The sequence below is a fragment of the Colletotrichum spaethianum genome (assembly GCF_022836535.1).
Source record: "Colletotrichum spaethianum MAFF 239500 DNA, contig02, whole genome shotgun sequence".
Classification (NCBI taxonomy): Eukaryota; Fungi; Ascomycota; class Sordariomycetes; order Glomerellales; family Glomerellaceae; genus Colletotrichum; species Colletotrichum spaethianum.
The window spans coordinates 955,768-968,144 of NW_026054772.1; the positions used below are offsets into that span (position 1 = coordinate 955,768).

The window sequence follows — 12,377 nt, forward strand, 5'->3', positions numbered from 1 at the left end:
ACTTATATCCACAACGAATCGAGTAAGCCATGTTGACCCCTTCGTCTTGCAATATCTCTAGGACTAATGCTTCGACTAGTGAACATTTACTCTCATGTAGTTGGAGCGGCACTCTTCGTCTTACTGCCGTTCTACGTCTTCAGCGACGGGATCCCACCCAGATGGGGCATCGCCACGACTGCAGACGTGGTCGTGTGCAGCGTCTACGCTCTTGGCGTAACCATCTGCTTCGTCCTCTCGACCGCGTAAGTAGATTATTTCTTTCTCGCTAAGATGATCTTTTCTCTTCTCTTTCTTTGCTATGACGAGCCTTGAGATTTCTTAAGAGTGGCCTACTCGACCCTCAAAGTTCAAGGAGAGTACAAGCTAACCTGCACCAAGCTTCCACACCCTCATGTCACACAGCGAAGCTGTCTACCTCTCTGGCATCAAAGCCGACTTTCACGGAGTCCTCGCGCTGATGTGGTCCTCCGTCTTTCCCCTCGTACACTACGTCTTCCCGTGCAGCCCCTACACCCGCGACGCATACATCTCGCTGACGGGCTTGCTCGCCGCCCTCTGCGCCGCAGCGACGGCGAGGCCAGACCTCGGAGCCGTGGACCTGGGTCACCACCGCGCGGCGCTTTTTGGGGCCTTCGGTCTTGGGGCATTTGTGTTGCCTATTGGACACGGGGCAGTTGTCGAGGGCGTCGGAGAGGTTTGGGAGAGGGTTGGTGGCGGGTGGGTTTTGGCGACGGCTGGGTGTAACCTCATTGCTGTTTCGGTGTACTGGGCCAAGGTGAGTTGCTTTCTGTGTACATTGCGACGTTGTGACTTGGTGTCTGTCGCGGACAGAAAATTCTCCGTGTTTGCTAACAGGTTGATCAGTTTCCCGAGCGATGGTTCCCGAAGACGTTTGACTTGCTAGGGGCGAGCCATCAAATCATGCACGTAATGGTAAGCTGAATTGTCTGAGATGGAGAGATTTTAGATAGCTTATGTGAAGCAGATACAGTTTGCTGACGGATCGTAGGTGTTGGCTGCAGCTCTCGCGTACGCCAAGGCGGTTGTTTTTGCCTTCGACTATAGACATGGCCGGGGTCTAGAGTGTTGAGGCTCAACTTAACCTCTTACCACCGCTTCATGGATATTCTAACATGCAAAGAGCCTGAGGGGGTAGTGCTACAAGTTTTATGCATTGTAATGTCAATAACCAGAGGGGAGGCAGCTCAACCTTATATACCCATAGAGAGTTTTCGACCGCACACGCCAGACGATGAGAAACAAGTTGTTGCAAATGCCTTTTGCCAGCCACCGTGCCAAAGAAAGATAATTAGAGTAGCCATAGTCTATAGTTTTACAGTCCACACATACCATCGTAAGTTAAAGAAACACCTACTCATCGTCAACCTTGACGACAACCTTTCCTCTCGCCCTTCCGCTCCCAATAATATCATAGCCATCCGCAACTTCCTCAAAATCAACTTCCCTCCCAACAACGGCCTTGATCCTTCCATCTGACAGCATGCCCACAACTTCCTCCATCAACTCCTTGCCGGGGTCCATCATGGCCGTCGCCGCCCACCGCCGACCGGTGCCGCCCAACCATGTCGAAAGGGGCCAAAGAGCGTTCTTCTGCATTTGCCAGACCGCCTTCATGAACCCGCCCCACGATTGAGTCACCGGCTTGATCCCCACTGCGGAATAGACTCCATCGGGAACAAGATACCCGGCGCAGTTCGTGTAGATGTCCTGCACGCCGATGCAATCCACAATGGCATTGAACTGCTTTCCCTCTCTACCAAACTTCTCCTTCAGAGTGATAGACACAGGCGACGAGGACGCGGTATAATCCACAACCTCGTCCGCCCCCAACTTCCGAACCATGTCCAGATTTCGTCCCGAACACACGCCAACCACGTACCCCTCGGGGCCGACGGCGGCGCGAGCCATCTGTATCGCCAGGGACCCCACGCCGCCGCTGGCCCCGTTGACGAGGACCCTGTCCCCCTTCTTGAGTGCCGCCGGACGCAGGGTCATGGCGGCCGTGCAACCCGCTGTCAGCACGCTGCTCCCGTCCCGGAGCGAGATGTGCGGCGGAACAGACACGGCGTAGCGTGCGGGGAGGACGACGTGTTGGGCGAGGGCGCCGGTGCCGGTCGGCCAGCCGTAGGAGATGGGGATGAAGGCGGCGACGCGGTCGCCCTTGGCGAACCTGCCCTTGTGCTTCGTCGCTGCAGCGACCGTGGAGGGTGCACCCTTGGTTGTTCGGGACGTTGTCGCCGGCTCGTTGGGGCGCGGTGCCGAGCCAGGCTCGGACCCGGGGCCCCACACGTCCGTGACGGTCCCGCTCAGATCCATCTCCGGAACGGCCGTCTTTGCGCGCGCGAAGCCGGGGATCATGCTGACGTAGAAATGGCCGCCGGGATTCAGAGCCGCATAGGCGACTTTGACGAGGAGCCACTCGTTGCCGTCTTCTGCGTTGGGTACGGGCTTCGCTTTGGCGAGGAGGGAGGGCGCCGGCGGGAGGGTGGGCGCCGGCCGCGGGGTAAGCGAGAGGACGGAGCGCGGGCTGCCGCGGGCTGTGAAGGTCCAGGCACGGGAGGTTGCCATGGCTGTTGGGGATAGATTCTAATATGGGGAGGAAAGTGTTGTTTATGATAGAAGCGTTCGTGGTGGTATCGTAGGATGATATGGAAAGGGAGCCGCGCGGGGTTTTTGTGAAGTAGTGCACTTGATGCGAATGTCGAATGTAAGATTTACTCGATGGTTGATACTGGAGACCGGATTGTAACACAATATCCAAGTGCATCGAGCGGTCTTATAAAGCTGCTTGCCTGGCGACACCATAACTATCTATCGTGGTGAGGGACCCGTTTTGATCCGTGTTGGTGGATACAGCATAACGCCCAAGCATAACGGCATGACCACCCGATGAAAGTAATGGCTTGCAGCTCCGCCAACGCCAACGCCAACGCCAACGGCGCTCAACAGCCTAACGATGCGAACAGGTCCATCTGTTCTTTTCGGGTTCCTTGGCACTTATTCTCGACTGCGTGCGTGGAACGGGATGTCGCGGAGGGGGTTCAGCTCTTGGCACTTAGCGCTCCCAATCTGAACGGCTGAAGAATCGTCGTCCTGCATGTCTTGCTCGATCAAGCTGACAAGCGCCTCTGCTTACCCCGCGGTATCTCACCAACTCGCATTTCCTGTCTTGCCCTGCCGCACCTCCATGCTGGGGGAAACGCGCGTGGTCGAGTCCTGTGGCCTCCTGGCACTGCGTGAATTTTAACCTTGCGATTGTGGGAACATTTTTGAGCCGTCTTACATGCCCGGATCCCAGCGCTGTTGTCGTGAGGTCGATCCTTCATGAACGAATGGACAAAGGATTGACAATGTTCTCACCCAATGCCTATTTGTGTGAATGGTTTTCGTGTAAGTGAGCTCAAGTCAAGGCAACAAGTATGGGACGGACAGAAGCGAAGGATTCGCCAGCTTGAGTGTATAGCAAAGGGGCATGGTGAGTTGCGAATTTGGATTCGGTTCGTTATGTGTACGGTTCTCCGTAAGACCAGAGCAGGATCTTGCTATTTCAAACTTGGTGTTGAATCGCGAGAAAGACACAAACATTCCGGAATGCCTGAATGGGGTCTGAAGGAGGTGCCCCTCACATGACTGCTTCCGATTTTGAGTTGTGTCGGATTCCGGCGAGCCTGACGAGGTTGAAGTTGCAAGCTCGCAAGGCACAGTGATGGGACTTGAGATGTGCCTCGTGCTAAACTACTTTGCGGCGACAGAGTCTTTCATCTATTCAGGCGAATTGAGTTGCACGTGGCGCCGATGGGGTTGTGTAGGTACAATGACGGAAGTTTGACCGCTAGCTGGCTTCCATGCAGGCTAGAGGAAGCCGAAAGCTGTCGTCTGAAGCGAGACCCAGGGTCTGTATCAGTCCCGGAACAATCCTGGGACGACGAAGCGTTGGCCAAAACCAAGAACGGCATTTTGGACTTTTGAAGCATACCAACACAGGGCTCGGTCTCGCACGTTGCGGGTGTCGGAGGCAAGTCAGCAACACAAAGTTGTCGGTTCCACGCACGCAAAGTGTACCAAAGTCAACAAGTCGGCACAGCAGTTCAGGGATGTTGCCTCGTCGCCCATCTCCTAAACAAGGCGACTGTATCCGAACTTGCGGCAACAAGAGACTCTTGGGGTGCATCTGACAAGTCTGACCCTCCACCGAGAGCCGGGTTCATCGCATTGAGCTGGTGGCACGAGCGACGTCTCAACGGTGGGACGACACACCAAAACCGTGACGAGTCACTGAGGCGCGGTGGCAGGTGGCGTGGCACCGCACCGTGGGAAGAGAAGGAAGAAAAAGGGAAAAGGTGGAGATGAAGAACCCTAATTCCCCCAATGGCCGTCTCCTCTTAGCTGAGTGGCCAAACCCTCTCCCTCATTGGGTGGCTGACACCAGGGGGGGGGGGGGGGGGGGGGGCGCGGCCCAATTTACACTAGGGAGAGAGAGAGAGAGAGGGAGCTAGCTACGGGATTCGGTTGGTGCTGCGCCGTGTGTGCCCCGACTCAATGAGCCCGAATAGGCAGCCTCGCTGGCGGTGGGGATTCTGCCTATAGGAGAGGACCTACCACAGTCCGACGACGGGCTGTGACTGGCTGCATCATGCGCCGGGCGGGCATCCCGCCGTCGCTTCTCCTCCATCCAAAAGTCCTCCAGGAATGGGTTGTGGCCAGAGCAGAGGGGGGTGGCCAAAAGCCAAGGACCCTTGGGATGCAGATTCCAGGGCCTGGAACCTTGTCTCCAAAGCCAAAATAACAATAGACAGAGACAAGAGAGGAGAAACTTCCCTTTCTGCCTGCGGCATCACACCGCGTTGCTATTCCCTTCCCGCCTCCTTCACCTCACCTCCATCCTCTCTCCTCGCCATCGTCTCTCGTTATCTTGTGTGATTTGTTGTGGTTGCTGGAAGTTCGCTCACTGACTTTACGCTATATCGCTATCTCCATCTCCATCTTCAATCCTACACTGCATCACCAAGGACCCTTGCCGTCCTCGTCTGCACCACCTCACCCGAGGCCGTCGTCCACCTGCCCTTCTCTTCCTCCGCACCCAATACAAAACATCGCCACGCAAAATGTCGATGCCAGGCGCCTTCTCCCCGGATCTCTCGCCCTTCGAGCCCGACTCGAAGAAGGACGAATCCTCGGTCAACCCTCCAGCTCTCCGCCTCGACCAACCCCCCGACGCCTACTCCCTCCACACAAACGACCCCTACTTTGATGACGTCGCCGCCGCCGCCTCCTCCTCGGCAGCACACGACCTTCCGCCGTCCTACACGGACGAACCTCAAAACCAATCCTCTGGCACCAAAGGACACCCTGTTACGACAACCACAACCGCCCTTCTCGCAGACGAAGCCGGCCCCTCCCCGCTCCTCTTCCGCAAGGATCCCGTCACCGGCGCCGAGATCCACACCTCTCGCCGCCTCGACACCGACCCGACCTACCTCGAATCCCACATCACTGCCCTCGCCGAGCTCCCACCCCGACCGCACGTCCGCATCCGCGGCACCCACAGTGAGAGCGTCCGCAAGCGCGACGACAAGACCGAGACGAAGACGGTCGTCGACTTTGACGTTCGCCTCGACCTCACACCCTTCCTCTACCGCGACATCGCCGCCCGCCGCTCCTGGCGCGAGCTGCGCACCGCCGACAACTTCCAAAAGGTCCGCCGCGGCACCGTCTTTCCCACCCGCGCTCCGGGCTTCGGCGGCTCGTCTTCGTCGTCCGACAGCATCGGGGCCGACGGGAGCAGGCAGCCCACCCTGCGGGAGTGGTGCCACCGCTACTGCGCGTCCCACGCGGGGCTCAAGACCTTTACGCTGCTTCGGACCGTGACGGGCTTCGACGACGACGAGAAGCTCAAGGGCAGCCTCGAGGACCTCGTCCGCGCGACCCACTACCGAGGCCACATTGACGTCTCGTTCCCCGTTCAGGACGCCCGCGTCGACGTCTACAACACGTGCCGTGTGAACCGCTGGCGCTCGACGACCTGGGTCCGCTGGCTGTTCTACCTGACCTTCCTCTGGGTCTTTGCCTGGCCGTACCTCTTCTTCCGCACCAAGCGCTTCGAGGTCGTCGAGGCCGAGTGGCCCTTTTCCCGCCGGCGGAGAGACCCGCAGACGGGCAGGGTCACGGGGCGCGAGTACGTTACCCTCTCGGAGCTCGACTGGTTCAACATGTGGGGGCGGGCCATCTCCAAGGCCGTTCTTGAGAGGCGGCAGGGCGAGCTGGACCAGCGCGACCTGAGAGACGCCGAGGGAAGGCAGGACACCAGCTTCGAGGAGGTCCTCGCGGGTATCGATGGGGAGACGACGAGGGGCCTCGTGAGGGCCGGCGTTAGTGCGATGAACGTCGTCAACCGGCACTTTGGATGGGGAGGTGATTGCTGAGCCTGATTTGTTGTATTCTCGGACAAGTCTTTGACTTTGGAGTCCTTTTGTCATGTGTCTCCTTCATTTAGGATGGTTTGGTCGTGCTTTTGCTTGCTGCTTGTTTCTCCTCATGGCCAGGATCGCGGGTGTTTTTTTCCTCTTTACTCGCCCACTTGCATCGCCTCGGAACGATTCCCAGATTGACGCATTACGAATATCTTTTTCCTGTTTCGGTTCTCTCCATCGTTTGGCTTGGAATACCACTGTTTGGCATAATAGCGAGGGTCAAGGATACTTACAAAAAGCATAACTTGATATACAAACCACACAAGACCCAGTTTATTGTGAAGAAAGACAACCAAGACAGCGAGCAGCTGTCTTGTTTTTGGAGCGTGTGAGGTTTTCGTACAGGCTAAAAGAGGGAGAAAAGGCCATCCCATCTGTGTAGCAGCCGAAGCTTCCGTCCCACGTCCCACGCCATGGCAAGGGAGCTCTGCTGTACGCTCGGGCAAAGTGACCTAAGCTCCCGGTCCGATCGTTTAGGTAATCCGTTCCCGCCTGGACCCTGCGTCCGCGAACCCCCTCCGTGCCCCGCCATTTCCTCTCCCACCTCACCCAAGCTACCTTTTGGTGTCGTCGCACCCCGTTAAACGCCTCCGAGTTGCACATTGCTCATCGGCGAAAACAGCGAGAGACAAGAGAGAATGGAGGTCAAGAACCCGCGCCGGGTCCTGGCGGTCTCGCTCGTCGACTCGACGCAGCACCTGAGCAGAGTCATCAAAGGTAACTCGGTCCTCCGTCGCGTTTCCCTTATCTTATCGGGGCCGATCCCTCATGCGGGACGCTTCTGCCCCGCCATGATGCTCGAGTGAGAAGACTGAGTGAGAGTGAGGGAGGGCATCACGAGCTCGATGCGCCTCCCGACGCAAAGCCAGCAGCACGGAAGGAGGGCAGTTCAAAACGGCACTCATGGTAGAAACGGCGTGAAAGAACAGCATCTGACGTGAAATGCAGACCTGACGGGCTACCACCCGGAACCCGCATCGACAACCCTCGCCGGCACAACGCACCTCCTCTCCCTCAAGACGAGCTACTACACCGCCGACGTGCCCATCTGGCTGGACCTCATCTCGTCGCCCACGGAATGGTCCGCGTCGTTCCTCTCGCCCGAGGCCAAGGAGGTCCTCACTGTGCTCGGCGGCTTGGCCGTCGTCTTCGCGCTGCCCTTGGCATCGTCATCGTCCAGCGCGACAGCGCCCGTTCCTGATGCTTCGTCGGTGACCCCGACGACGACAACGGCGGCACCTGCGGCACCTGCACCACCGCCCTCGGCAGACGACACCCGCGCGCTCATTACCGAGGTCGGCAGGGTCGTCCGTGAAGGCCTCGGCGGCTGGGGGTGGGACGGCGTCGGGCTCGGTATCGGCGTCGGCGACGGCGATGCGGAGGAGTGGGAGGAGCTCTGCGCCGAGTGGGGGCTCGAGTTCGTCCAGGTCCGAGGAGGAAAGAAGGACGAGGGCAAGAATGAGTTTGGAGGTTTGTGGCCCCGTGTCTCTGTTGCTTCAACGTCTCCATTACGCCCCTCTTGTTCCGAGCCCGAGATGTGCTCCATGGCGGGGTGACGCCGCTGCGTGTTGGCAATCTTACCAATCAAGAGACTGTACTGACACAACGGCCTAGAGAAAATGGGCATCCCTCGAGTCCTCGAGGCCCTGGAATCCAACGACTGGGATGCCGCAGACGACCTCGACGGCGGGCCCTCCGACCTCGACTCCGACGCGGACTCGACGGCGGGCCTCCCCCGGAAACGCAGGCCGCTTGCGGACGGCGACGGCGACGGCGACGAGGAGGACTTTGACCTGGACCCCGAGAGCCTGGACTTTGGCTTCGACAAGTCTGACTTTGAGGGGTTGAAGAAGGCAATCTGGAACCTGGAGCAGGAGCAGCAGCTTGACGCGGACGTAGCAGACGACGACAAGGATGGGAAGAAGGATGCCGAGCGAGAGACATCGGGCGAAAAGAAGGCCAAAGAGGGCGCTGGGAAGGACGGGGACGGAGAGGACGAGGAGCTGGACGGCGATGAGGTGGAGAAGATTGAGCGGATGATGCGGAAGCTGCAAGCCGTGAGGGACATGAGCGCGGGACTGCCGGAGGATCAGCGGCGGAGGATGGCCAAGAAGGCTGTCGGGGAGGTGATGAAGGAGCTGTGAAGCCTGGGGGTCGGATCGTGATGGCTGTGCTCGTCCGGCAGAGCGCGGGTTGGAGGCGCGCTCAAGCAACTGTCGCATGCCAACGCCTATAGATACCTTGTGCGGACGAATCACACTGCGTGAGACTCGAATGGATGTATCCACGATGTATGATTGACTTTTGGACCACGGAGCAGAATCACATTTCGGGCGAGCGTTGAGTGTATCCAAAACCGGGAAAGAATGCGAGGTCACTGAATACATGGGAAATGCTTCCAGGTCGTCGTGGCTGCGCTCGATGGTTGGGTAATATATTGTTCAATACTAGTACTTTTGCATATCTACGAAAAACCTACACAAGTAAATGATCATATCATTCAAGGTTGCAAGGACAGAACAATACGTTTACATGTTTCGAAGCAATACTTACCCTCGCTCCACATCGCAGACTTTGAGACCTAAATTGTGTGTCTCTTTTGACTTGTGCGTCTAGACGGCGGGATTCGAAGAGCGATCAAAGTGTTGACGCCGCGAAGGGGCCACCTAGGGTAACGTTGAGTTTGTGTCCGAGTATTCTTCTCTCAAGTGCATCGTCATACCTTACCTCCCAACCGTCGTAGAATCTCAAAGACTGCGTCGAGTAAAGGCCTTGAGAGCCTTGAATACCACACATGCCAGTTGTCTGTTAGCACGGGTGGCTGAACACCCAAACCCTCAAGCAAGAGCGCTCGGCTTGGCATATCCAACATTTTGCGACTTTGAGAGCCCAATTCTTACCGCTTCCGTACGTTACTTGAACCAAGTGTGCTCAATCAAAGCCTTACACGTCGACCTTTAGGCTGATGTGGATGTCCGTATGGCATAAACTGCCGTCAGCACCGTGGCGAGATTCATCGAGACCGATAAGTGAGATGCCGACGGTGGCCCCAGGCTCAACGGATCTCAAGTCGCCGTACTGGCCTGGGCTGGTTCCAGTGTTCTGGTGCAAGAGTGTCAAAGAGAACGAGTCCGGAGGCTTCGTTTGCGTCAGATAGAGCGAGTGCGAGTCGCGCCAACCTATGAACAACACAACTCTATCCTAGGCAGAGCAGAACTCAGCATTTCTTACTAATAACACATGAAGGCGATATCATGGCCTCAGCATTCTTACATCGTAAGGCTCTTCGCGAACCCCCCGTACAGATACCACATCCAGCGATTCATATCACTGGCTTCTAACCAGCAAGCGAAGAGAGGTCGCGTGCGAATCCCTAATCGGCATACTCCGAGTGTCATGGTGCTGTTTACCACGCCAACCCTCAACCTGCTACAAGGCCGCAAAGGATGATGCTTGGAGGACGCGAATCGTCGTCTCCTATTTGATCCTCCCGCCGATGTTAGAGAAGTATCTGTCCAACCGGGTCGGTAGCCAGGCAGGCAGATACGGTTATACCGGCCGGCCCTAATATATCAAGCGGACCCTACAGGAATCAACCAAAGTTCGGACGGCATGCTACCGAGGCGCGGGAAGCCGGGACCATCATGCGACAAGACTGTTGCGGTCGGTCGTCGCCACTCCTCCTTTAAGTGTTCTTTGGGGGCCTTATCCCGCTCACCAGCGTTCCGAGTCATGTACATCTACCGCTCCCGGATGGGCCGAGTCGCATGGGAAGCCGGGGCTACCCGGAGGCGATATATTGGTCCGAACAATTCGGCAGTCAAGCTCCGTCCCGGTCAAGCAGCTGTCAACGGCAGTCCGGCCAGGGGTCCCGTCTCGGAGAGAGCCGGAAAAAAGACCAGACGAACGCTAGCGTGGATCACTGGCAAGCCCAGGTGCGCGATCTCTTGCAGATGCACGACGTTGACGTCGCAGAGAGAGGACGGCAGGGACCACTCTGGCACAGCCTCTCTATGGGGCCCACGGGGTTCATGCTGATGTGGCCTCCCCTCTCTTCCTAGCCTTCAAAGGCCCAGACATGGAGTTGTTGGTAGCAATGTTCTGTCGCGCGTTGCAACACAATGCGGCGGAGCTGTGTCGAAGCTAGCGACGTATGACTGGCGGTTTCTTCCCTCCAAATGCTCTTGTACCAGCGGGGGGAGCTAGGCTCAATCGGAGGTTTCTCTGTGACGCCTGCCATGCTTGTCGAAGAAGCGAGAGCCTGGTCAGTTTCAGCAAACTTAATTGGGATTGCTTGGCCCGGTGTCACGGCAGTTTTGTGTGCCCTGTCAGAGCTCGCCAGATCGACGAAGTCGTACCTTTAGACGAGCGGCCACGTCGATGGTCCCAGGATTGTGCATTAGAATCGCCAGTTTGATCGGGGGGGAGAACCCAAGCGGCCCCAGCTGACTGGCGTTAGGTAATGGTCTTCCAAGTATCATCAGTTAGAGTCGCTGTGGATAGTCGTCATCGTCTCCTAACGCCCGATACATTGCGCGCAGTATAGAACCACTGTCAGCATATTGGTAACTCGTCTTCCTTGCAATAGTCTGCCATCGAACCTGAAGCATAGAGAACAAACAAACAAGACGCGTCGAAGCGCGCAATGGTGTGTCGGAGCGGCGGGGTAGTCGTTCATGCCTTGATGGGGGGGATCTGGGCTGTCGCGACCTGACCATTGGATCAGGGATCGGGCTACGGCCATGCTTCATGAGCGGTGAACAATACTGCAGTCGACTACACTCTCGGCATAGTGGGTGTTGTGTGCTGTTAAGGCTGGCCATGAGAGTTGAGAAGGTCTGACGGTCGTCTGGTCGTGCAGATGGCACCTGACAACAACGGACATGAATATTGTTATGCTGCAGCCATAAACAAAGGAAAAGGCGGATGACGGTGCGCCACGCTATTGTCAAGCCAACTGCCTGTCTTGAAGCACCGATGGTGCTCATTGCTTTTTGACTCGAGTGTCCGTCCCTGCCCATCGGTAGCTGCAGAGCGGTTTTGACGGCGGCCAGCCGACAAGCGCACATCTGATAGACATACCCTGTAACGCCGCATGTTCGTGATGGCAGCCTGTCAGCGACGGACCTCCATACCACCGGTTGGATTAGTGGGCTGGTGCCACAGACGCCGCGACGGATCATGCCAAAGCTACATCCCGCCAGTCCCCTTGCCTCGTCTACTTCTTGCGGCAATCTTGCGCATTACCCATAAAGGGTCCAGCGACAAGAGCCGGTCGCTCAAGGGCTTTCTGCAAGCGAGGTTTAACTCAACAGGGCCTGAGATAGGGGGAGGGGCAGGCCAAGGGGGGCCATCCATGGATTTCAGGTTCCTCACGTTCGACGGTTCTTCTGGAACGAATGCAACAGACCAGAGGATCGGAGGGCCAGGTCCGGTGACGCTGGCCATGGGCCCTGGGCGGATTCTTTGAAGAATATCGGTGTAATGAAAATCGACCGTGAGGACGGCGGGTCGACAAGTCAAAGCAAGCGGTGGGTGCCGCTAGGAAAGATGACCCGTCGCACGGAGTATACTGACGAGTTTTGCTGCCTTCGAGGGCCGAGTCAGTAAGAAATGTTTGGATTGTTCGAGTCCAGTGCCATCGGCGAGTGGACTTTGCGCAACGACGATCTCCCACCAACGGCGCACGGGACTATGCGACTGCCGCTTGTCATTGCCCGACTGTCTGCCCCTTTCTCCTTTATGCGGCGATAGTCCCGTTTGAAGACACCGATCATTGTGACCCGTCTTCTCCAGGGTCCTTGGCTGATTTTCTGCGGAGGAAGGACAACGGCCACGGGTCCGACAGGGCTCTAAGAACATGTCCGACAAGTCGGAGTTGGA

The 12,377-nt window shown here is 57.3% G+C and overlaps 5 protein-coding genes across 5 annotated transcripts; 4 read left to right on the forward strand and 1 right to left on the reverse strand.

Moving 5' to 3' along the window:
- Positions 1-394: 394 nt before the first annotated feature.
- On the forward strand, positions 395-1,093 carry ColSpa_01146 (ADIPOR-like receptor; the record flags this gene model as incomplete). Its single annotated transcript, XM_049267358.1, has 3 exons — positions 395-778; positions 859-936; positions 1,013-1,093. The coding sequence occupies 3 exons, from the start codon at positions 395-397 to the stop codon at positions 1,091-1,093; spliced, it is 543 nt and encodes a 180-aa protein (XP_049123315.1).
- A 281-nt stretch (positions 1,094-1,374) lies between these two features.
- On the reverse strand, positions 1,375-2,592 carry ColSpa_01147 (zinc-type alcohol dehydrogenase-like protein; the record flags this gene model as incomplete). Its single annotated transcript, XM_049267359.1, has 1 exon — positions 1,375-2,592. The coding sequence occupies one exon, from the start codon at positions 2,590-2,592 to the stop codon at positions 1,375-1,377; it is 1,218 nt and encodes a 405-aa protein (XP_049123316.1).
- A 2,537-nt stretch (positions 2,593-5,129) lies between these two features.
- ColSpa_01148 (uncharacterized protein) lies at positions 5,130-6,446 on the forward strand (the record flags this gene model as incomplete). Its single annotated transcript, XM_049267360.1, has 1 exon — positions 5,130-6,446. The coding sequence occupies one exon, from the start codon at positions 5,130-5,132 to the stop codon at positions 6,444-6,446; it is 1,317 nt and encodes a 438-aa protein (XP_049123317.1).
- A 686-nt stretch (positions 6,447-7,132) lies between these two features.
- On the forward strand, positions 7,133-8,050 carry ColSpa_01149 (uncharacterized protein; the record flags this gene model as incomplete). The annotated part of the gene is made up of 2 exons (XM_049267361.1): positions 7,133-7,211; positions 7,443-8,050. 2 exons carry the CDS (start codon positions 7,133-7,135, stop codon positions 8,048-8,050), a joined length of 687 nt encoding a protein of 228 aa, XP_049123318.1.
- A 63-nt stretch (positions 8,051-8,113) lies between these two features.
- Positions 8,114-8,638, forward strand: ColSpa_01150 (uncharacterized protein; the record flags this gene model as incomplete). Its single annotated transcript, XM_049267362.1, has 1 exon — positions 8,114-8,638. One exon carries the CDS (start codon positions 8,114-8,116, stop codon positions 8,636-8,638), a length of 525 nt encoding a protein of 174 aa, XP_049123319.1.
- Positions 8,639-12,377: the final 3,739 nt, after the last annotated feature.